Here is a 26,917-nt window from a genome sequence, read left to right as displayed (position 1 = left end):
TATTTATAATAACATCCTCTGTTGAGATGATCAAAATCAAAGACTTCTGATGCTTGAATGACCTCTGTTACATACTGACTAAAGTATCTGTGTCTCAAAAACTTGAAAAATTTATTATTCTTTTTGAACCAGATTGCCATCTCTTCACTCCAATCTATATTAACATAATCAAAATCACTCATAATGATTATTCTTTTCTTATTTGCTAGACTAACTTGCCTTCTCTCTGTCCTCCTTATTATCAGGCCTATAGTAACGTTCAACTAAATATTTCATCTTTACCTCACCGACATGCCATCCCAAAACTACTGCTATTATTTCCTTTTTCCTTTTGCATCTCCATGGTAGCGATGCAAGAGGAAAATTAAAACTTGCACTAGATTTGTTTAAGAGTACAATATCATCTGCACAAAGCAAAGACTAAGTTTAATATCTTCAATTTGTCAAGTTTAATGTCACTTTCGTTTGTAATGTGATCCATATAAATGATGAATAAGAGTGAAGATAATGTGCATCCTTTTATCCCTGATTTTACATCAAGCAATCTTCCTGTATTTTCTTCAATTCTAACTGCTGACCTTACAACTTAAATATAGACTATGCATTGCTCTGTATAATGTTCCATTTACTCCACATAATTGTGCTGTTTTGAGAAATACTCATCAAATTCTCATGATTTTGTCTAAAAAAAACATATTTCCATGAATTTTCAACAGTTTATTGTTAAGTGAAAATATCCTTTAGTGAGTAAGCATGGCAAACCTGAGGTTTCTGATGCTGGACCATGTCTTACTTCATGTAATATACATCTGTAATATTATCTGTAGACTGGTCCCTCCTCTTCTTTCTTTGCTTCTTTCTCCTCTTCTTGCTCCCCCCCCCCCCCAATGCTATTAGAGTATTCAAGGACTAGAGGTGAATCTATCCTATCATGCTAAGTCATTTCATCTTATTCAGCCACCGAAGGAGGCAAGCTAGCCTCAATAGGTGCCGGTCCCAAGCCCGAATAAATGGTGATGTCAGGAAGGGCATCCGGTCGTAAAACTTCACTGCCAGCTCTAGCTATGATCTAATGAGTCAAAGAGAAAGTGATATAAGGGCTAAAGCGTACCCCTTAAGCGATGTGCAGCCACATCGCCCTACACTTGTGAGAAGTGGACGAGGGCTATCGCATGAAGGGCGGATGCGGCAAAAGAAGCAAGCCCAGCAGGTGGAGAGGATGTTGCGAGTGGGAACACTGAATGTTGGAAGCATGACTGGAAGGGGAAGAGAGGTGGCAGACATGATGAAGAAGAGAAAGTTGGACATTTTATGTGTGCAGGAGAGAAGGTGGAAGGGAGAAAAGGCAAAGGAACTGGGAGATGGATATAAATTGTTCTACTCTGGAGCGAATAAAGAGAGAGGAAATGGTGTCGGAATTGTGGTGTGTGTGGCGGAATGAAGGGCGAAGTACTGGAAGTGGATAGAAGGAATGACAGGATCATGCGAATGAAATTGGGTCTTGGAGAAGAGCAAGTGGTCGTCTTATGTGTATATGCCTCGCAAGTTGGCTGTACAGCAGAGGAGAAAGATGAGTTCTGGAACGTGTTAGATGAAGAAATGAGAGAACTAGAAGAAAACGAGATGATGATTGTCAGAAGAGACTTGAATGGACACATAGGGAGACAGAATAGAGACTGTGAAAGGGTGCATGGTGGCCATGGAGTGGAAATGGTGAACCAGGAAGGAGAGAGGATTGTGGACTTTGCAGTAGCGTTTGATCTGGCAATTGTGAACTCGTTTTTCTACAAGAGGGAAGAACGTTTGATAACATTTAGAAGTGGTAACAACATTTCACAAATTGACTACATTTTGATTAGAAGAAAACATCTTAAGGTTGTGACAAATTGTAAGGTAATTCCAACAAATCAAGTGGCACAGCAACACCAACTGCTGTGCGCAGACTTTAAAATAAGATCAAAGATAAGAACCTCTGGAAGCCATGGGATGAAGACAATTAAGTGGTTTTGCTTAAAAGAAGAGAGTGTGAGGAATTGTTTTAGGGAGAGGGTGTTAAAGAGGATTTCGGATGGACCGTAAAGTGTACAAGATTGGTGGAAACATAATTCAAAAGTAATCCTGAGCTGTGGAATTGAGGTGCTTGGTGAGACATCTGGAAAGATTAGAGAGCAGAAGGAGGATTGGTGGTCGAATAGTAATGTACAAGAAGCAGTGACAGCTAAGAGGAAGCAAAGAAGAAGTGGGATGAGTCAAGAGTAGAAGAGTTCAGAGAGAGAGAGAGAAAGCAAGAAGCCAAGAGAGTTGTGGCGCAGGCGAAGGGCATGGCATATCAAAATCTGTATGATCAATTAGAAACAAAGGAAGAACAGAGAAAAATTTACCAACTAGCAAAATGAAGAAATAAAGCAGCAAAGGACATTTTACATGTGAGGTAGATCAAAGACGCTGAAGGAAGAGTATTATGGAGGGATGTGGACATAAGAAACAGATGGAGAATATACTTTGAGGGACTTTTGAATGGGGAAAATGCGAGGGCTCAGAGAGAAGATGGGCAGCCTTCTGAGGGAATGGTGCAGAACATCAGTAGAGTGGAAGTGAAGGGGACCATGAAGAGGATGAAGAATGGAAAATCGGTGGACTCAGACAGGATTCCAGTGGAGGCATAGAAGGCACTGGGGGAAGAGGGAATTGACCTACTGTGGGACCTGTTTATGAAAGTTTGACAACAGGAAAATATACCCGAGGAATGATGGGAAAATATTCTTGTCCCCATCTGCAAGGGTAAAGGGGATGCACAAGACTAAGAATTACAGAGGATTAAAGTTGATGTCCCACACAATGAAAATCCTAGAAAGGGTTCTTGATGGAAGATTGAGGAAGGAGGTGGAGATTGCAAAGGAACAATTTGGCTTCATGTCTGGTCGATCAACGACAGATGCTATCTTTGGGTTACGGTAGATGATGGAAACGTTTCGAGAGAAACAACGAGAACTACATCTGGTGTTTATTGATCTGGAGAAAGCATACGATAGAGTGCCAAGGCAAGAAGTCTGGAGGTGTCTGAGGGAGAAGAAGGTACCGGAGAAACATGTCAGGTTGGCGCAGATGTACAGAAATGTGAAGACAAGAGTTCGGACCTGTCTGGGACAGACAGAAAGTTTTCAAGTAACAGTTGGCTTCCATCAAGGGTTAGCATTAAGTCGGTTTCTGTTTAATATTGTGATGGAGGTGGTGACAGAGGAGATGAGAGAAGACACACTTTGGACAATGTTGTATGCAGATGACATCTTTCTGTGTACAGATTCAAGAGAAGAAGTGGCAGCTAAACTGGAAAGATGGAGGAAAGTACTGGAAGAGAGAGGTATGAGACTGAGCAGAAGTAAGAGTATATGTGTTGCAAAGTGGACAGCGGCCAGGAGAGAGATCTGGAGCTGGAAGGAAATGTCATCAGGAAGGTGAGGGACTTTAGATACTTAGGTTCAACAGTGGAAGAAGATGGAGGCGCTGAGAAGGAAGTGGGACAGGATACAAGCGAGTTGGAGGAACTGGAGGGAGATGGCTGGAGTGTTATGCGATAAGAGGGTGCCGATCAATCTGAAAGGCAAAATCTATAGGACAGTAGTGAGGCCAGCTATGCTATGGAAACTGTGGCCCTGAGGAAAAATAACATCAGCAGGATGGAGGTAGCAGAGATGAGAATGCTTAGGTGGATGTGTGGTCTGACCAGAAAGGATCGTCTGAGAAATAACTATGTGAGGGGAACAGTGAAAGTTACGGACTTAGGAGCAAAGATAGAGGAAGCAAGGCTGAGATGGTTTGGTCTTGTGATGAGGAAGGAGGACGAATATGTGGGAAGAAAGGTCATGTAGATGGATGTGCAAGGAAGGAGGAAGCGTGGACGGCCAAAGAAGAGATCGAGGGAGCTGGTAGAAGAGGACTTGAGGATAAAGAACTTGGATGTGGTGACAGCCCAAGACAGGAGGATGTGGAGGAGACTCATCATTAACAGCGATCCCACTTAAGTGGGACAAGCTGCAGAAGAAGAAGAAGATTGTTAAATGAAAATATGATCCTGAGAAAACCTCTATTTGGCCTTAACACAGTTTGTTCATCTCCAAGTGTCTCTTCGACAATTCTTAGCCTCTTCTCATGTATGCTTTACATAAATTTTACCTAGAGTCAGTTAAGGATCATAGGTTGCTTAAGGGTCAAAACTAGACAACTGGGAGAAGTCCTCCGCATAACTTTTAAGGAACGTGGAGGACTGACTAACACTTTCAATCTAATGTCCAATCCATACCTTCACATGGTGCTCCCCATTAGTAGGTATCCAATGGATATCTTATGAAAAAGGATGAGCTAGCAATTTGCAACTTAGCTGAAAACATTGTATTCTGTATTGACTTAAACTAAAAAAATAATAATTATTATTATTTCTAAGCTTCAACAGCTTTCAGAACATTTTACAATATTCTAGCTATTTATTTTTATATTATTCCCTAAGTTTTCCCATGGCTTTTGTTCATCTACTTTTACACATAACACATTTATTTGTATTCTTTAAAGTGACATCCTAAAAATTTTAGATATGATTCCTCTTCAACTTTAACTTCTTGAGTCAACAATGAATTTCTGATTATTATCCTTAATCTTTCAATGTTTACTTCATGGTTTGCCACTGAATCTCCAGGAATTGGTTCTGGTTTTTGAATAATATCTTTATATTTGATTCTATGGTTTCAACTCTGAAAGCTACAAGACTGGGATGAATTCTTTTTTTAAACTTTTCTATATTTTTTCTTTCAATATGATACTCATTTTTAACCTGCTCTGAATTAAAGGTGATCAGTTCTTATTCCAAATCCTCTCTTGTATACTGAATTGGCACAAATACATATCACTACTGACAAGAGTGCAGTTAATGAGAGCTTTCTTTCCTGTTTCTTTTTTTTTTTCCTGCTGTTCTTTTTTTCTATCAGGTGAGCAATCCTCTATATCCTCTAAATTTCAGATCTTTAACCACCATCACCACAAGATCTTTTATTTCCTCCACCTCCAACAATACATCACCATCAAAAGTAAATTCTACATCCCATCTCTGTTTTCCAAATTTTAAAACCTTACATAATGCAACATTACACTGCAATTCCACTCCCGTACCCATTCACTCAATCTATTCAAGACTTCTTGTAAGGCCAGAACATCTGCTCAACTCCTCATAGTTGATCAAAACTTTGCATCGTTGGGGGAGCAATTCTCTTCTGAGAATTGCTCCCCCATACACAACTTGTTGATACCTATCAGACAGCCAATATCAAGTACAACGCACAGGTCTAATATCCAACTTCATCTGCTCTAGTTTGGCTATCAACTTATCATGCAGTAATCTCTTAAAAATGTTTGAAAAGTCTACGTATACTATTGTGTATGCAACTCTCTGCATCCAATGCAGCTGTCACCTTATTGTAATAATTAAGAAGATTACTAAAACATGAACTTCCTTTAGCGAATCTGTGCTGTCCATCAAAGATAATACCATTGTTGTCAATGCAATTGTGGATCCTGATTCTCATCAGACTTTCCAACACTTTAACCACAACACCTGACGCACAGATTGGCCTATAATTTGTTGCTTCAATTTTGTCACTTCCTTCATGAAGAGGTACAATCTTGTCTTTTTTCCACTCCTTTGGAACTTGATCCAATGTAAGACTCATGTTAAACAAATATCTCAAGGCAGATGTCAACTCACTGGAATATTCCTTCAAAATACGCAGTAATAGATCATCAAGTCCTGCAGCCATATTAATATCAACTTAATTCCCTATATACCTCTTCCTCACTCACAGTCAGTCTCTTCTCCTCCTCATCCACTGCTCTCAAACTCTCCATGATGTTACATTCACATGGATGAAAGACCTCTATGAACTGCTCATTAAATATCTCAACTATATCCTCTGCAGCAGTTGTCCTTATACCATTTTCTCCAATCAATGCCATTATACCATAATCATTCTTATTTTTACTGGCTACATATTGAAAGACCTCCATAGGAGTTTTTTTGGCTTTATTAGCTAACTGTTGCTCAACTCTAAACTTTTGCTACCCTTATCAACTCAGTCAATGTCCTTGCTTGTTCTTTGTATTCTCGTGGAATTGATTATTACTATTCCTCTTATGTTGTCTCCACAATGCCTGTTTTCTCTGTATTGCATGCTTAATCTCTTCATTCATCCATTTCACACCTACCTTAGTTAACCTTCTGACCTTTCGAATACATTTAGACACTGCTTCTTCTATAAGTTCTTGAATATCACTCAGGCAGCACTGATCTCCTTTCCACCCAACTCTTCATTCCATTCTACAGCTGCAAGCTGCTTCCTGAGCTTCTCATAATCACCAGACTTGTAGTTAAACATATACCCTTTCCTCACAGAAGTTTTCACATGGTTGGCAACCACCAAGGTATTCACTTCATGGTCACTCTCACCAAATGGAGGGAGATTTGATGCTTCATTTATAATAACATCATCTAATGAGATGATCAAATCCAAGACCCTCAATCCTTGTATGCCCTCTGTCTGTTACATAATGCCTGAGGTAGTTGTCTCTCAACAACTCAAGAAACTCATTTTCTTTACTTCTGGTTGCTAATCTCATCATCCAAATCTATACTGCTGTAATTAAAATCACCATTAATGATCATCCTTTTCCCAATTACTTGGATAATTTGCTTATACATTTCCTGGTCACTACCCTCTACATTCAACTCTCCATCTTCACGAAATTTATCTTTCCTTTTATCTCTATTCCTGTCAGGGTGTCATCCTCATCCAATTATGTCTTATTTCGACAATTTTTGGGTGAACGAAGTCAATCAATGCAAGTATATAATTTCCCTTCTTTCTTATACTTCTAGCATTCACATACAAGTAACTCATACCTGGATCTATAACAACTGATACCACTTTTTAGATGTGACTTCTCCAGAATTTCCTTGACCCATTTATTTTTCTCCTTACTCATTGCAGAACCTTTTTCAAAACCAGGTCATCCCCATCACTTTTTATATTACACACTTATTCACATCCTCTTGGAGCATCAACCTTCCTCATGCCATTTCCTTGTCCACCATGTGTCTTACTCATTTCCCTGTTTGTCTTGCACACTTATTCTCTCATTCTCTACACTCATGCTACCCACTTCTTCATTCATAACCACCAATTCAATTTCTCCTTCCTTCCTTACTTTCCCGCTCTTGTACATCGCTGCTTACTTGCTCAGATACATTCTCTGCATTCATTATTCTCCCTTCCAGCAGTCTCTCCAAATGACTCACATCAAAAGCATTGAAATGCAGTCCATTACTCTTATAAAGTTCAATTATTCCTTCAAGCTCATTCCACACATTGACAAACTGCATTCCTTTCTCTTCACACATTTCTGCTAACATATCATTCATAATTCTGGCTCTCTGCCTCATCTCATCACTGTCATACCTGGGAAAGACACTGATTACCTTTCCTATCACACTATTATCTTTTATCCTTCTTAACAACCTCCTGTATCCAATCTTACAATCTCCTTGTTCCAGTCAAGTCATTTTCCCTTGTACCACCACCAACTCCTTTCCTCGCTCACTCCTCATATCCAACATCTCAACCACTCTGTTCATTTTATTTCCAGGAAAACAAACCTTGTGCATCTTGTCATTTATCTAACCTCTAATAATCTAGGTCAGTGGTTCCCAAACTATGTGCCGCAGCACCATGAGGAGCTGCGATATATTCCAATATTTTCACTGAAATGACACTTAGCCCATGTGGTTTTAGAATTCTATCATTGATGTGTTGATGCAATGATAGGAAGGACATCTAATGGACACTGTACAAACCAGTAACTGTTTTGCTTTTGTTAGGTAGTCCTATGTTCTGACTTTGGGCACCGGAAAAATCCTGATACACTAAGGGAGCTGTGAGATGAAAAAGTTTGGGAACCACTGATCGAGGTTGTGATCCCCCCCCCCCCCCAGAAGGATGGCCACAGGACTGCTTGTCTTGTGTATATGAATGGATCTTTTATACTGTCTGTCAGGAGGAATATGCATGACTTCAGGAGCATATAAGACAGTTGTATAAGACCCTGATCAGACCACACTTAGACTATTGTTCTCAGATTTCGTCCCCAGGATTTGAAGGCGATAAATTAACTGTGGAAAAGGTACAAAGGCAGATAACAAAGATGGTTTCAGGACTGTTCAATGTTAGTTATGAGGATTGGCTGAGAGAATATGGACTGCAGAGTTTGGTAGACAGAAGAAGGAGAGGTGATATGATTGAAACTTTTAAACTGTTGAGAGGTGGTTACAGGGTTGACACTGGGGAGTTCTTTCGCTTGGTTGAACAGTGGAAAGGAGTGATGACAAGGGGCTATCTCTGGAAGTTACGAAAGGAAGCTATAAGCAAGAGGGTGAAGAGTGGTTTCTTTGCATGGAGGGTGGTTGAACATAGAACGGTTAATGAGTTTAAGGAGTGGTATAGTATACTTTGTGTTTCCTAGGAGGGGCCTCCCACGATGAGTCTTGATAGACTTTGTGTTTCCTAGGAAGGATCTCCTGTGATTGAGTATTTTGACTCCATGGAGGCCTGAATAATAATAATAGTATAGCAGAAGATATTTTGAGTACAAAAACTTTATATGAACATGAATCTAATACTGAACTTAATACTCTAAGAATACAGAATAGCTTTTGATTTTAAATTTATAAAATGCGATGGTGTTTTCAGTAATTAAAATTAACTATACAGATACCTTCTTGGCAAAATATTATTGAAGAATTTGCAATTCATATTTATAAAATCTTCTCGAAAATATCATCCCAAAACTGAATATATAGAAAGCAAAGCATCCATATATATATGCACATGTTGCTCATAATCTTGAAATAAAAAATACTTATTGACTGTAACTAGCTAATGCAATTTATTGCTATGCCTCACAACTTTCTTACAAATCATAAAAACATCAATCATAGTTTATATTTTGTATGCTGAATTCCACATACACTTCATGCTTTGCAAAATATGTAAATACAGTGCATGTTAAAAGATGGTGAGAAAGTAATATTGCTGCTGCTGCTGCTGATTACTAGCAACATTTTTCAAATTGAAGAATTTCAAGTGAAAGTGCATTTAGCAGTTTTCCAGAAATTATGAGATGACAGAACATTTCCTTGCATTCGAATTTCATCTTAGCAATTGAACGAGATGCAGCCAGATAAGAAAATATTATGGTGGTTGTGGTGGTGGTGGTGGTACAGCAGAATCATTCTACAAATGTGTAAAGAATTTCCATTTAGCTTGATGTTCTGCAAACAGTATTCAGAATGTTACATGATGATGGTGTCTATCCATAACACACAAAGTATATTATTATTAACAGAGACCTCCAGAGAGTCAGGGACTCATTGAAGAAGGCCACATATTACCCACAACAGCTGTAATACCTGTTCTTGAATTCATTAACATTATCTACGCTCATAACTCCCAAAAGCTGAATACTTCTAATTGCTAGAATTATTTTGGACTGCTAGTGTTTGCAGTCCAAAAATTCTCAATCAGTCTTGATAATCTATTCCACATTCCTGACAGCACTTTTTTATACTCTCCTTTGTACTCTCTCTCTCTCCACCATATCAGAATCACCATGGAAACCAGATCAGATCAGATCCTCACAATAATACAAGTGAGGTCTTATCAAGGCCTTGTAAAAGAAGCAAAATGACTTCCTTATATTTACATGTCAAGGAGCTTTGTTTCAGCAAATCCTCTGAGTTGCATTTGAAATCTTTGCTATATAGCCCTTGAACTTCAACTTACTATCTACTAAAAATCGAAGAACCCTAGCTCAATCAGTTTCTTTTAGCCTAATCCCACTAACATAATATGACATTTGATATCTCAATACACCAAACTGCATAACTTTACATTTACTAACAATGAACTGATAGCCATTTCACATGCCCGTTATTCCAGCCTATTCAAATCATTTTCCAAGTACCACATATCAGCTACATTGATGATGAAGCTGCCCATCATCAGCCCATCGTGGCATCATCAGCAAATAACTGTATGTCTCCTGTCAAATCCATTGCAATGCCATTAATGCAAAGATTGAATAACAATGGACCAGGGATCCATTGTTATTGAATGGATCCTTGTGGTACACCACTGGTTACCTTAAATCTTACAGACTCATATCCCCTATATACCACTTTTTGATATCTCAGTCAACCATCCTCTTATACATGCTAAGATTTTATAATCCAATCCCATATTCTGCAATTGATGCAGCAGTCTTACAAACTCTATTGTATCAAAAGACTTAAACAAAGTCCAAAAGTATCATGATATATCCATTCTCCTTGTTTAACTCAAAAGGTAACATTATTATTGAACATGAATGAGTTGCTCAAACATGATCTTCCCTTAGTAAACCCAAGCTGTTCATTGCAAAGTATAGATTTTCTATCAACCCATTTCTGCATGCAAGTCCTAACCAACTTTTCGAAAATCTTCACCACCACTCCAGAGATACTGATGCATGAATATTTGTATACATTAGTCTTTGTGCCACCCTTGTACTATGGGATTACCATGAATTCTTTCCACTCCAGTGGAATCTTTGCTGTTCTGAGACTCAAATTATATAGACTGTTGCACCAGGTTGATAGATTTTTAGCAAAATGGGCATTCATTAGTTGAACAATTTCTTCTGCATCTATGACCCACATACCATTTGCATCCAGAAGAGTTTTTCTTTCATATTCATTCTTTCTTTCTTTTACTTGTAACATAATGATAGAATTTTTTTTTGGGGGGGGGTTTGTCTTTAATTTAGAGAGCAAGTTTCTTTTCATACTCAAACTTAGCTTTCCATACAACAGATGTGAATCTTCTGGTCTACTCATTATAATTTTCATCACTCGTCATCCTTATACAAATGGTATTCCTTTAACATCATGGCTTTTCTTACAATTCATTCCTACCTTATTTATTCTTAAAACTTTAGGTGACATACTGATATTGCATCACTTAGCTTTTTAAACAATTCCGATGCACTGTCACTATCCTTCTCATATACCAAGAAATTATACCATGACACAGAACTCAACATACTCCTCATTTGGTCATAATTTCCTGCTTTGTAGTTCAGCATGCATGTAACCTTTTCTGAATGGCTCATTCATAAACTTAGACATAAACTTCCAAGTTAGTACTACATGATTGCTGTCACCAACCACAGGCAGAATAGTTAACTGAATAGTGACCCCCCCCCCGACACTATAATCAGATTTAACAGTCTTTGAGCTAGAATTACTTCTGTCACAAGCTTCTTGAGGAAATATTCTCGCAACAGCTCAATAAACTCAGTTTCAATCTTCTCAGGAGATTTCACTGCTACAAATTCAAAGTTCAGATAATTAAAATCCCCGATTATAATTTCTCATTTCATACCCATCATCTTTATTTGGGAATGCATTTTTTCATCACTAGCAACTGATCTACTAAATCTGTAACAACACTCCACTATGTATTTGATTTTATTAGACTGCACCTCATAACAGATGGCTTTAAATTCACTGCCACATGGAAAACTCTTACTAGTACTGCAATCATATCTCTCAACTTTAACTACATAAAAATCATTCAATATCTTTCGCAGCACACTCCTTCCTCTCCTAGTTGGTCTATCCTTCCTAAAAATACTGTACCCTTTACACTCGATATCAGTTAGTCAGAAGCAGTCTCATGTCTGCCTCTGACAGCCAGATATCAATAATGAATACAACATGAGGTACCAATGTATTCAACCAAGGTAACAAACTTTACTCTTTTGTTTCTGATAGTCTTGGCATTCATGTACAGACATAATAAGTTACTTGCATGCTTTTTTTTTGTATGCTCTTCTCTATAGTCTGAGACAAGGTTGAGTAACTTGCAGATCTGTTCTTATATAATGCTTTACTTATACTGTCAACCTTGCACATACTTCATAAGTCTGATCCTGATGAAATCAACTTTATTTAGCTGATTTTCATTCTGCAATAACATAGCTGATTCCATGCTTTGTGTTTTTCAATTTGCTGCTTAATTTGTCCTCCTTATGTTATTATTATTATTAATAATAATAATAGATATCCATGTAGTCAAAAGACTCATCACAGGAGGTACACACTGTTACACACAAAGCCAAACAAAGCATGCTTTAAACTCATTCAACATATCTGCATCCACCACAATGTTAGACAATGCATTCCACTCATCAACCACTCTCCATGCAAAGACCTGCTCCTCATGCACCTGCTAACATCCTCTTTATATATTTCAAAGGATGTTGCCTTGTCCTACTCCTTCTCCCATTCTATGGAAAGTTTTTCCACATTAACCTAATAATAACCCTTTACCAACTTCAATATATCAATCATGTCCACTCTCTTCTTCTATTCACAATGATTTGTAAATTGCATTCTCTCCGTCTTCAATCTGTCATCATATCTCACATCTCAAAGACCAGTTACTACTGTAGTCAGTCTTCTCTAGACCCTTTCTAATATATTCTCATCACCATGAAAACCGGGCACCAAATCAAGGCGCAATAATTTATATGAGGACTGATTAAGTATAATTTGATATGATGACTTCACAATATAAGCAATGTGGCATCTCAACTTCAGATCCATGTCTAGTCTCCTCAACTTCCACCAAAATTCCACTACCAAGTATACACTTTGCATCCTGTTGTTACCTATGAAATTACAGAACCTTACATTTTGCAATAATAAACAGACAGTTCCATACTATTGCTCACTCATACAATCTATTCAAGTACTCCTGTAAGAACACAACATCTGCATGATTCCTCATCACGATCCCAGTTTTTTGCATCATCTGCAAGCAGTTTTATATCACCAGTTAAGCTTATTCCATTATCATTAGTAAACAAATTAAATAACAATGGTCCAAAACAGACCCCTGTGGTACATCACTAGTGATTTTCCTCTTCTGAGATACTGCACCTTCATACACAACTTGCTGATACCTATCTTAGAGCCAGTTGCCTATCAGTTCACTAATTCATCATCCAAACCCATCTGCTCCAATTTAGTTACCAATTTGTGGTATGGCAATCTATCAAAAGACTTTTCAAAATCTAAGTATATCACTGTACATGCATTTCTCTTGTCCAATAAATTATCCACTTTGTTACAATAAATAAGCAAGTTGGCTAAACATAACTTCCCTCTAACAAACTCATGCTGCTATTATCAACCTACTTTTGTATGCTAGCTTTCACCAATCTCTCCAATACCTAAACTACATTTCCAAATATACAGATCAGTCTCAGCCTTATAACAACCTTTGTGAAGTGGAACAATTTTACCTTCCTTCCACTATTTTAGGACTTGTGATGTTGCAAGACTCTTGTTAAATAGGTAGTCCAGGGCTGATGCTAACTACCTGGAACATTCCCTTAAGACATGTGGTAATAAGGCATCAAGTCCTATTACATTATTGACATCTAGCTTACTTAACTCCTCACATACCTCTTGCTTACTCATCAATAAGCCTTATCTCATTTCATTCTCCACACTTGAGCTTCTCCTCATTTTATACCTAGGATGAAACACCACATTGAAATATTCACCAATACCAGACTATGCCTACTGCAGCAGTTTCCCCACCAAGTGTATATTTCACATCCCATCATTGCTTACCAAATCTCAAAACCTACACTTTGCAACACTGAACTCACAGTTCCACTTACCTGCTCATTCATGCAATCTATTCAAGTTCTCTTGTAAGGCCATAACATCTGCTTGACTCTGCATTTTGCAGTTTTGCATCATCTACAAACAGCTGCATATCACTAGTTAAAGCCATTCCAATATCGTTAACATATAAACTGAACAACAATGGCCCCAAAACTAATCCCTGGGGAACACCACTCGTGACCTTTCTCTTTTCGGATATCGCACCCCATATACAACTTTGTGATACCTGTCTGACAGGCAGTCACTGATCCAACTGAGAAGTCTGTTATCTAATCCAATCTGCTTCAATTTATTTACCAGCTTATTGTGTGGCAGACTATCAAAAGCTTTTGCAAAATCCAAGTATACCACTGTATATGCATCTCTCTTGTTAAAGGTATTTGTCACCTTTTTATAGCACATAAGTAAGTTAGTGAAACATGATATCCCTCTAACAAACCCATGCTGATAACCATAGAGAATACTGCTGATATTAACCCATTTCTGTATCCTACTTCTCACCAATCTCTCCAGAACCTTCACCACAACTTCAGATATACAGATTGGGCTATAATTTGAAGGCTTCAACCTTATCACCAGCTTTATGCAGTGGAACAATTTTACACTCCTTCCACTCCCTTATAACCTGTGCTATTGCAAGACTCTTATTAAACAGGCATGCCAATGCTACTGCCAATTCCCTGGAACATTCCCTTAAGATGTGTGGTAATATGTCATCAAATCCTATTGCCTTATTGACATCAAGTTTATTTATTTCCTCAAATACCTATTGCTCACTCACAAATAAGGCATCTCCTTTAATAAATTTAGTTTAATCCTATTTAAATTTATTCTTGTGTAGAGGCTTAAGTGCTGTGAGGACATTATGTTGGAGGTTTAATGGATTTTTTACAACACTCAAAAAGAATTAAAATAGAATTTAATACTTCCTATATTTCGTCCTAGTCACTAGGACATCTACGGGGATTACAAAAACAATTAATGTAACATGCACACAAAAACTTACAATACTAAGCCCAACCACGTGGGTGACACTAAAGTCCTATCTAGGTGGAGCGCCCTCTAAGGGCGGTAGTAGGTGGCCTGGAATGTAAGGTGGGACCTCTGGTGATGAGTGTTTCCCAAATCTTCAGAAGCTTAATGCAACCATATTTATTAAGATTTGGTTGGTTTCTGAGAGCTGCTGCTGCTTCTAAGAAAAGTCTCTCTTTCTTGAATTTGCTGTGGTGGAGCATGGTAGATGCCACCAATGCACCTTGTTACAGACTGTCTAAACAGCTGGCCAACTCTCTGTCCCCCCTCACCGGAAATTCCGCTTCCTATATAAAAAACTCAACCCACTTTAAAGCCCTCACAGAAAATTTAACCTTGAATAATATAGACATATTAGTAAGCTTTGATATCTCCTCTTTGTTTACCAATATTCCCATAATTGACACTTTATCTCTCTTAGACAACGTTTTTCCCTCTGACATCTTAGATCTCTTTTCCTTTGCCATCAACTCTGGGTATTTCTCTTGGAAGAACAAAATCTACAAGCAGATAGAGGGAACCGCCATGGGTTCCCCCCCTCTCATCCCCCTTGCCAATTTCTATATGGAAGATTTCGAAAAACGAGCCATAGACTCAGCCCACTCAAACCTTCTATCTGGCTAAGATATGTAGATGATGTGTTCTCTATTTGGCCTCATGGCCCAGACACGTTAGACTCCTTCCTCGGTCATCTCAATAGCCTACATCCAAGAATCCAGTTTACTATGGAAAAGGAAAAGAACAATTGTTTACCCTTCCTAGACACCTTAGTCACACGCCTGCCTAATGATACACTTGCCTTCACTGTATACAGAAAACCCACACACACAGGCAGATACATTCACAAACTCTCCCACCACCACCCCTCACAACAATATGGCATCATTAAAACTCTTACCAAGAGAGCCCACAATCTTTGTTCCAGTGGAACCGCCCTCACTACTGAGCTTAACCATATACACAGAACTTTCCTCTCCAATGGCTACAGCGAACACAGTATCAAAAAAATAATCAATTCCTCCCCCATTCCCCGTCCCTCTCATCAACAAAATTTTAAAAATGCCATCACCATACCCTACATCCGTGGCACTTCGGAAAAAATAGCCAAGATACTAAAAAAGTATAACCTACACACAGCATATAAGCCCTACCGCAAACTTGCTACCCTTATCCGTTCTACGAAAGATCAGCTTCCTCCTCTCTCTCTGCCTGGAGTTTACAAAGTACCCTGTTCCTGTAAGCTTGCGTACTTTGGACAGACAGGCAGATCAGCATCCATCCGCATGGAGGAACACAAGTCGTACATCGTTAAACACAACTATGGCTATTCAGGCTTGGCTGACCATGTTTTGGATACCACCCACAGAGTATCATGGAAGAAAACCACCATGCTCCACCACAGCAAATTCAAGAAAGAGAGATTTTTCTTAGAAGCAGCAGCAGCTCTCAGAAACCAACCAAATCTTAATAAATACAGTTGCATTAATCTTCTGAAGATTTGGAAACACTCATCACCAGAGGTCCCACCTTACATTCCAGGCCACCTACTACTGCCCTTAGAGGGCGCTCCACCTAGATAGGACTTTTGTGTCACCCACGTGGTTGGGCTTAGTATTGTAAGTTTTTGTGTGCATGTTACATTAATTGTTTTTGTAATCCCCGTAGATGTCCTAGTGACTAGGACGAAATACAGGAAGTATTAAATTCTATTTTAATTCTTTTTGAGTGTTGTAAAAAATCCATTAAACCTCCAACTATTTAAATTTAGTTTAAACTTTCAACATCGATAAGGCATCTCCTGTGTCCTCTATACTTAAGTTCCTCATGATTCCACCATGATCAGGATGAAACACATTTATAAATTGGTCACTGAATATCTGAACAATGTCTTCTGCAGTAGTTGCCATTCTACCACTTTCATCCATTAACATCATCTTACCATAAACATTCTGCTTTCTATCTGACACTTATTAAAAAAAAAAAAAAAAAAAAAAAAAAAACTCCCTAGGGTTTTTCTTGACCTGATTTGCTAATTTCTGCCTATACTACACTTTTGCTATCCTTACCGACCAAATCACTCTCTTGATCTATTCTTTATACTCTTCATGCAACTGATTATCATTATTCTTCTTGTGCTGCCTCCAAAGTAGGCACTTTCTTCTTCCAGATTTCATGCTCAATCTCCTAATTCATCCATGTAACACCAACCTTATTCAGCTTTTTGACCTTCACAATACATTCATAATCTGATGCTGTTAAATATGCTATCATGTCTGATGCTGTCAGTTCCCAAGCAGCATTTATTTCTTTCTGCTCAACTGATTCTATGCTCTAGCTCCAAACTGTCTCTGAAGCTTCTCATAATGACAAGCCTTGTAATTCCACATACATCCTTTCCTCACAGAAGTCTTCACATGGCAAGCCATAACCCAGATGATCACTCTCACGAACTGGAGGGAAGTGTGAAACCCCACTCACAATGACATCCTCTGATGAAATTATTGGATCTAAAACTCTCAATCCTCATGTTGCCCTCCTTTACATGCTGCATAAGAGAGAGATGTCTCTCAAAAGCTCAAATTCATATTCTTTATTTCCAAATGATATTGCTTCATTCTAATCTATACTGCCATAATTAAAATTATACATAATGATCACCTTTCCCTTGTTCACTAACCCAAGTCACTGATATTCATCACCACACTCCACATTATCTGGCCTATAGGAAAATCCAACTAAATATCTCTTCCTATTTTCATAGTTTTGGTATTTTTATTGTTGCTCATTTTCAAGCCAAATTTGTTACAACTCTTATTCAATTTAGTTAGCAAATCCTGGGATCTTGCATTAGATGTACTGAGAAATACAAAATCATCTGCATAAAGCAAAGAGTTAAATTTGACATTTCCAATTTTAATAATCAGGCCTAATGCCACTTTCTTTCATAATATAATCAATATAGATGATGAAGAATGGAGATTATGAGAATCCTAGTCTTACTCCTCATTTTACATCAAACCTTTTTTTTTTTGTGCCATACTGTACATTCTGAATGGACAGTCTATAGAACAAGTAAATATTTCAGCTATTTAGGAACAGTCTTTAGTGAAGATGGCAAGTTAAATCTGGAAACAGACAACAGAATAAGCAAAGCTGGGAGTTGGGTTAGAAATAAAGCACTTGATCAAAGACTAGAGCCCACAGATATGAGAGTTCTAAGAAAATTTTGGGAAGTAAACAGATGGCAAAATCATATTAAAAATGAAGATATTAGAAAGGAACTTGATATTGTCAGCATTCAAGAATGTGTAAGCAGAGATAAGGTAGTATGGCTACTTAAATAGAATGGGTGAGGAAAGGTTAGCAAAGCAGGTGTTTGATGGCAAGATGGCAGGAAAGAAACCTAGAGGAAGACCAAAGTCTAAGTGAAGTGATTCAGTCAGAAGTGCCTTAGAAGCACGAAATGTTCCATATGAAAATATTGGAGTGTTGATAAGTAGTAGACTAATTTGGAGGAAATTTGTAGATAGGAGGTTAATAATAATGTAAATAAACTTAATCATGTAGTGCTGTCATATAGCCTGAACAGCCCTTGAGGGTACATATTAGAAAATTAATGATGATATCTCTCCTTCACCTCACACCCTCAAAACCTACTGCCACTATCCCTCTCTCATGTCTACCACATGTGTATATAATTCTCCTGCTATCATCAGTAGCACTTCACCCCCCCCCCTTCCCCTTCTTGTAGCCATACATCATTGTAACCTTCCATCCTTTTCAACCCTGTTTGAACACTTATTGCAACAATTTTAGGGCAAATAAACTCAGTCAGTGAAACAATTTCATCTCCCTTATTTCTGATGCTACTGGCATTTGTAAATAAACACAGCAGTTCACTTTTAGATGTATAACCAGTCCTACCTAAGCCACCTGTTGGTCGTAATTTCACTACCCCACCTGCCCTTCCCCAATCACTTTTATCATTGCTTAATCTGTATATATATCCTCAGTTTCAGCTACCATCCCTCACTTCCTGATCCATTCCTATGCTAATCATCTCCATATACTACTTCCAACATCCACTCTCCCTCCCTCCCCCCATGCCGTGTCTCCCTGTCTATCCTGACCCCACCACCACCTGTTTTCCTGCATCTTGCATTTTCGTTCTCTCTCTTCATCTCTACTACCACTACCATTTCCATTACTAAGCACTTCAGTCTCATCTGTTCCATTCTCCTTATTTTTCATTTCATCTCTTCCTTCTTCTGATCTCTTGCTTGCATCACTCACTGCACTTCCTTCTAGAAGAGTTTCTCCAATTCACTAACTCCAAAACTCTTCAAATGCAATCTGCCACCTTTGTACAATTCCATTATTGACTGAAATACATGCCATACAAACTGAAATACAAACTGCACTCTCTTCACCTCACACAGCACTGCCAAAATAACATTCATAATTCTTGCTCTCCACCAACTCATGATTGTCATATCTCAGCAAAACACTGGCAACCTTTTCCACTATACTGTTATCTGTCACTCACCTCAATAACCTCCTGATATACATCTTTAAATGTTCCTTTAAATGCTGTTAGACTTTTCTGTAATTCTTGCATTGACTGTCTAACAATCTGCTTTAACTTTGCGATTTCAAAGGGTAAATCATTTCCAATATCCTCAAGCTTGTCTTTAGTAGGGCAAGCATTTTTGTTCTCAACTTCACTGTTACTGTTAGCGTCTGTTTCTTGTGCATTTTTGATGCTATTCTATTTAATATTGCACTATCTCAATAAAAATATACTATGCAAATGCTAAATACTATAAAAACACCAAAATCTGCACTAATATACTATAAAAACAACAATAAAACAGATCATTATTCTGTATTACAAACCTGGTGGAAGGGTCATGCTTAACAGCTGGATATTTTTAAATGGCTCAATGCCAATTACATCACTTTTTTTTTTGTTCCTGATGAAGTTAATTCAAACTGCCATGACACTGTCGAAAATAATGCCAACATTATTTTCAACAGTGTTAACATGCATAGTCCTATTCCCTACAATCAGTTCACTGGTCTCTATTTTCAAAAGTTGCCATAGAGATGGCATTTAGCAACAATTCTTCCAAGACAGATTACACTAGTTAGATGATATACCTTTGGCAATATGGTATGATATGTACTTCCACCATGATGGTGTTCTTTTATATTTTTCTCATGCAGAGCATCCAATTTCTCTGGGCGGTGGAACTTCTTTTAGAATTTTGTCTATGGCAGTGATAATGGAAAAAATGGAGTAAGAGATTAAAGAGCTAGCATGACAGACCAAAATGGAAACATGGACTGATCACTTGTATGTTTGATGTTAACACCTTTTACAGCATGGATACTGTAACCTTCCAAAGGTTCATTGAAATTATGGCCATGTGGCCAGGTTGGCCGAGTGGTCAACATAAAAAAAAAAAAAAAAAAAAAAAAAAAAAAAAGGTACTGCCTGGCTTGTTGGTCTAGGCGTTGTGAGAGAGGTCGTGGTTTCAAATCCCACACAGTCTCTTTTCTGTGATAGATAGCAGTGTAACTAAATCGTACTTACCGGGTGCGAAATTTAAGGATGTAAGTGAGAGTATTAGAGTGCAAAAACAGAGGGTGAAATAATTAATAATTGTGGTGGGTACGAATGAATTGAAAGGTGATAAATTTTTTATGAGAGAGGACTTGAAAGTATTGTTAAAGGTAGCGAAAGAAAAGAGTGACAGAGTTAGAATGGTTAGTCTGTTGCTGCGGTATGACAGAGAGGAGTTTAGAAGGAGGGCCATAATCGCAAATGACATTATGCGTAGGTTATGCAGACGGTGTGGTGTGGAATTTGTGGACGTGTGGAATGAGTTTGAAGGGTGAAAGGACTTATACAAGATGGATGGCCTGCATTTGAATGGACTTGGTGTGTGGAGACTGGAAAGAGTGTTGCTGAATGAAGTGAAAATGGATGTGCAAAACCAGGGAAACTAGAACTACCAAGGAGGGGGGGGGAATGGATATGCAGACATCAGTGAGACAGATGAGTATAAGAATGTATATGATGTACCCGAGCCAGCACTAAGGACAAAAAATGGGAATGGGTCATTTAGAATAACGCATCAATATAGGGGGGACTAAGGGATCACTGCATTTCACATATACTAATGCCAGGAGTATTAGGAACAAGAAGGAAGAATTTTTGGCCTTGATTGGCTCTTCCTGGCCACAGGTTATTGGCATTAGTGAAACATGGCTGACGGAAGATGATATAGTTAGTGGGATAGAATGTGTAGGTTATAGTGTGTTTAGGAGGGACAGAGAGAATAAAATGGGGGGGTATTACTGATGATAGCTGATGAACTGCAGCCAAGGAGAATTGAAGTTGTATCGCAGGATAGCGAAAGGAGCTCATTTGAGGCTATTTGGTGTGAGATTGAGACTGGCAGAATAAAATATACAGTTGGGTGCTGCTATAGACCAGGTGATGGAATAGATGGTGGAGATAGTATGCATAGGGAAATTGATGAAATGAGTGGAAAGAGGGTAATTATTATCGGGGATTTCAACTATGGTAACATTGATTGGAAAGAGGAGAGGACACATGTGAGGAAGGAAAAGGATTTTATTCAATTATTAAGGGATAACTATCTGAGACAGCATGTAATTGAAAATACTAGGGCTGTGAGAGTGCTTGAACTGGTAATAGCATCTGAGAATTTGACTGTAATGAATATGACCATGTTACCACCTATTGGTGAGAGTGATCATAAGGTCTTGACCTGGGAGGTGGCTAAAGGTGTGGAATTTTCGATTAAGACAGGGTATATGTGGAGTTACCGTGCTGGCAAGTATGACAAGCTTAGGAGATTGCTTGGATCAGTGCCATGGCATGTACAACTGCAAGGGCTGGACGTCGATAGAGCATGGGAAGTGGTCAAGGAGCATTTACAGGAGGTTATGGCTGATTGTATACCTAGGGTCCGAACAGTAAAACAAGTAGGGGTTAAATGGATGAATAACACCATTAAGCTTGAGCTGCAAAAAAAGAAACAACTGTGGAGGGAATTTAAAGAAAGGGGTGACCTGCAGGCACACGAACGGTATAAAGTGCAGGCCAGAAAGGTAACAAGTGTGGTAAAAAAAGCAAAAGCGGATTATGAAAGGAAACTAGCTTTGCAAGTAAAAGAGAATCCAAAACAGTTCTTTCAATATGCTGCAAGCAAGAAAAAAACTGTACACGGCAAAATGATTTTAAGGAATGACGATGGTAAGGAGGTCACTGAATCAGTCGATATAGTGGAGTTACTGAGCGCACACTTTGCAAAAGCATATCATCCAGGTGGTGACATTGAAAAAATGAAGGAACCATTAGTTTATACAGGAATAGTGATGAATGAAGTGGAGGTGACTAGTCTATTACAAAACCTTAATGTGAACACATCTGTGGGATTGGATGGTATACCGGCACGGGTCTTGCGTGAAGCGGCTAAAGAATTATCAGTGCCCTTGACCATGTTGTTTAATCTGAGTCTCAGGTCTGGTTTAGTCCCGAAGGTGTGGAAAGAGTGGAAAATAGTTTCACTGCATAAAGGAGGATCCAAGACTACAGTTGCAAATTACCGACCGATCAGCATATCAGGAGTCATTGTCAAGGTCTTGGAGAAAGTAGTCAAAGGAAAAATACAGGAATGGATTGATGAAAACGAGATACTGTACAGGGGACAGCATGGCTTTGTGAAGGGTAGATCATGCTTCACTAACTTGCTCAAGTTTTATAACAAGGTGACGGCTGAACTGGATAAGGGAAATGGGTTTACAGTGATACTGCTGGACCTGGCAAAGGCGTTTGACAGGATACCACATGGAATACTAATCCGTAAACTACAACATATGGGAATTGATATAGGGTTGGTGAGGTGGATAGGTGGTTGGTTGATGGAGAGAGAGAGATATCAAAGAGTAGTTTATTCAGGATTAGAGTCCAAAAGACGGCCTGTAACTAGTGGTGTGCCACAGGGTTCTGTTCTTGCACCACTGCTGTTTAATCTGTTCATTAACGATATAGGGAAGGATCTAAGTGGAACAATTCATTTGTTCACTGATGATGCAAAGTTGGGTAGGGCAATAGTGAATGCAGAAGATGTCAAAGTCTTGCAGGATGACTTAGATAGATTGGAGTTCTGGGCTAAGGAGAATGGAAGTCAATTTAATGTTACAAAATGTAAGGTTATGCATTTTGGGGTGAAAAGATTAGCAGCAGAATACCACATTGGTGGAACTGTACTCCAAGAGATTGATGAGGCCAGGGACTTGGGAGTGTTGATGGATGGGGAGATGAAGTTTAGGGGGTACATTGCAAAAGTAGCTAAATCAGCTCATCAACTCACTTGGTTGTTGAAAAATACCTTGACGAGCAGAGACAAGCAAGTTATTGTACCTCTGTACCGAGCCTTGATAAGACCTCATCTCGACTACTGTGCCCAGATTTGGTCACCTCGGTTCCTTCTTGATGGGGAGGAAGTGGAGAGGATCCAGAGGCGAGTGACTAAGATGATAACAGGTCTATGGAATGAACCATATGAGAACAGGTTGAAGATTTGTGGGTTGCAGAAACTAGTTGATAGGCAGAGGAGGGGAGATATGATTGAGACATTCAAATTGCTAAAGGGATTCTATAGGATTAATTCAGAGGATATTTTTGAGATCAGGACTGGTGGTGGGAGAACTAGGGGACACCTATGGAAGCTGGGCAAGAGTGTGGTTAGCAGGGGTGTTAGAGCTGGGTTCTTTACTTTTAGAGTGGTAAATGAGTGGAATAAGCTGCCAGAGTCTGTTGTGGGTGCTATGACAGTGAACGAGTTCAAGGCAAGGTATGATAGATACTGTGAGAATGTAATCGCATAGTTGTGTGGATATGATGTTTAGGGCCTCCCTCGATGAGTCTAAAGACTCCTGGAGTTGCCCGAAATAATAATAATAATAATAATAATAATAATAATATCCGCTCTCCAGCCAAAAGGTTGCAGGGTTCTAATCCTGCCGTGGGTATGGATGTTTGCAATTGTCTGTGAAAATACTAGGGGTAGTAGATGGCGTTGGTCTAGATGATGAAAGTAGTTGCGGGTGGTGGATTGGTGGAGACTGAGAGTTGTAGAGTAGGTGCCCCTCTTTTGATGAATCTTTGGAATCCCTGGAGGTGTTACATAATAATAATATCAGTATGTCTACAAATCGTGTGTTCTCTTGACCAGCTTGTCTGTTTTGAAGGAAAATCCTGTAGCCTTCATATGAGAATGGCCAACTCATCTTCAGATGAAAAAGCCTTAAAAATGGCTCCATATATATATATATGCTATCTGATCAAAAGTGTCCGGACACCTACTCGAAACTGTAATCAGACTTTCCCTGTGACACACTTTCCAGTAGTGGACATTAATACGGGGTAGGTCCACCCTTTGCTTCTATGGCATCTCTAACTCTGCTGGGGAGACTTTCTACCAGGTGTCAGAACATCTCTGGAGGAATGGCAGAGATGTTCTGACACCTGGTTTCATTCTTCCTGAAAAGCTGTAGCCAGAGCAGTTCGTGATGTGGGTAGTTGGGATCTGGAGCGAACAGCATTCTAATTCATCCCAAAGGCATATTATAGGATTCAGGTCAGGGTTCTGGGCGGGCCAGTCCATTTCTGGAATGTTATTGTCCACAAACCATTCCCTCACAGACCTTACTTTATGGCAGGTAGCATTGTCATGCTGATATAGACAATAGTCATCACTGAATTGATCTTCTACCGTAGACAGTACACAATAGGTCAAAATGTCCTTGTACCCTTCTGCATTTAGATTTCCGTGTAGTGTTATGAGAGGGCCAAGTCCATTCCATGAATTGGCTGAGTGATTAGCGTATCTGCTCTCCAGCCAAAAGGCTGCGGGTTAGAATCCCACCATGGGCATGGATGTTTGTAATTGTCTGTGAAAATACTAGTGTTGGTGGTGGTGGACAGTAGATGGCGTTGCGATTGATGATGTGGTTGGTGGATAAGATTGAGTGGTGGAGACAGAGTTGTAGAGTAGGTGCCCTCCCTCAATGAGTCTTGGACTCCCTGGAGGTGTCAAATAATAATAATAATAATAATAATAATAATAATAAAAACACCCCCACACTGTAATGCCACCTCCTTCAAATTTCACTGTTGGCACTACACACGCTTGCAGGAATTGTTCTCCAGATATTTGCCAAACCCAGAGCCTCCCATTGGATTGCCACATGGTAAAGCATGATTCATCACTCAAAATCACACTTTCCAGTTGTCCACCATCCAGTGGCATGACTCTTTACACCACTGAGGTGGCGCTTAGCGTTCACAGGAGAAATGTTTGGTTTATGGGCAGCTGTTTGACCATGGAACCCCATTCCTCTTAACTCTTGATACACAGTCATGGTGCTGGCTAGACAGTTAGTGGCACTGCAGAACTCCCGGGTGATTGTTTCACTCGATGTCTGGTGATTTCCACGAAACGCCTTCTTCAACACTCGATGGTCCCTGTCTGTCATTAAACGCAGCCTACCCAAACATGGTTTTGTTGTGGTTGTGCCTTCACACGGAAACATGAAGGCACAACGAGGAAGTGTTATCGTGTCACCAACTGTTGATTTGGGCAACTTGAGGAGGATTGAAATGTCTCTGACAGATTTCTTACTGATGTGGCAACCAATAACTAGTTCACGTTTGAAGTCACTGAGATCTCTTGATGTACCCATTCTGCTTGTACTTCTTATCACTGAACAACACACAGCTCTGTGCCTCCTTTTATACCAGTAAGTGAGGTCACAGTGACATCTAAACGTCAGTTTACGAATTACAGAGGGGGGGGTGTCCAAACACTTTTGATCAGATAGTGTATATATATCTTAGACAGGAATAATAAGGACAGTCCTCATGAACCTGTGTGAGCTATATGTACTATACCCAAAAGATCTCCATTGTGCTGAGACTGTATTGATTCTAATAAAGATATGAAGACAAGTACCACCATTCTCATGGTCCCTAAGCTAGTATATTATTGTCTGAAACAGTGTGGGTTCTATGGGCAATTTGCTTGAGTTTAAAGGGATGAAAAACCCAAGTTTCTAGAAGAAAAAACTTGCCTGCTCGTACCAGAGATCGAGTAACTCAGGAACCAGTCAAAGAAAGAGTTAGAAAAGTTCCTCTGCTCACCGACTAGATTCAAAGACAGAACTACTTTCTTTGGGTGGCTTAGCACCATGAACAAGAATGTCACATCCACAGATATTTGCATATAAAGTTTTTGTGCTAAAAAAAAACAAAACTTAAAACTTTTAATGTTATAAGTTCTCTAAGTTATACACTTTTGAGAGACCTGTATATCAAAAATAATTTACCTGAAAGATTTTCAGGAATCATTATATTACAAAGACAAAATACTAAGATTCTCTTTCATCAGTAAACATATTAAATTTTTGAGATGATACTGTTTTGGTGAATTAAGAAAACATCCAGGAAATCAATTCTATCTACACAGAAAGGATGAAAAAAAAAAAAAGTCATAAAATGTTAGTTTTTATGACATTTTTGGCTGAAGATGTTAAGTTTACTTTCATTTCAATGACAAGATAACAACTAAAAAGCATTCGTATATTTAAAAAGAAATAAAATCGATAAAAACTTGAACAGAAAGTTTTATTCCAGAAATGAAATAATCATAAATTTAAACATAATATTTAAAGTTATATAACTTACTCTGAACAGTTAACAGGATTATCACCCATTTTTCCATACAGCAAATGAAAGCTACTCTCAAAAGATTCAAGAGTTACATGAAAACCTTCAGGAAGAACATCCCATGAATCAAATTTGACTCCGCCACCCAGAGAATACATTCCTCTTGGACATGGCAGACATTTTAAGGCTGTCAAGTTATAATAAGTTCCAGCTTCACAAGATATTGCTAGAAAAATTTTCAGAAAAAAATACATAAGTAATATTGACACACTGAAATGTTTCACAAA

General features: G+C 38.7%; 1 protein-coding gene across 1 annotated transcript in view; it reads right to left on the bottom strand.

The window, feature by feature from the left end:
• The window catches only part of LOC150108410 (endosome/lysosome-associated apoptosis and autophagy regulator family member 2-like), a 477,226-nt gene that overhangs the window by 438,410 nt on the left and 11,899 nt on the right, over positions 1-26,917 (bottom strand). The window contains exon 3 of the mRNA XM_090390460.1: positions 26,649-26,856. Within this exon, the coding sequence (XP_090246586.1) occupies positions 26,649-26,856 (208 nt within the window). The remainder of the gene's footprint in view (positions 1-26,648; positions 26,857-26,917) is intronic.

This window comes from Typopeltis vanoorti, chromosome 3 (assembly GCF_054136105.1).
Source record: "Typopeltis vanoorti isolate ZY-2024b chromosome 3, IOZ_Tvanoo_1.0, whole genome shotgun sequence".
Lineage (NCBI taxonomy): Eukaryota > Metazoa > Arthropoda > Arachnida > Uropygi > Thelyphonidae > Typopeltis > Typopeltis vanoorti.
Note: the sequence above shows the minus strand (reverse complement) of the source record. Positions and strands in the feature narration are given on the sequence as shown.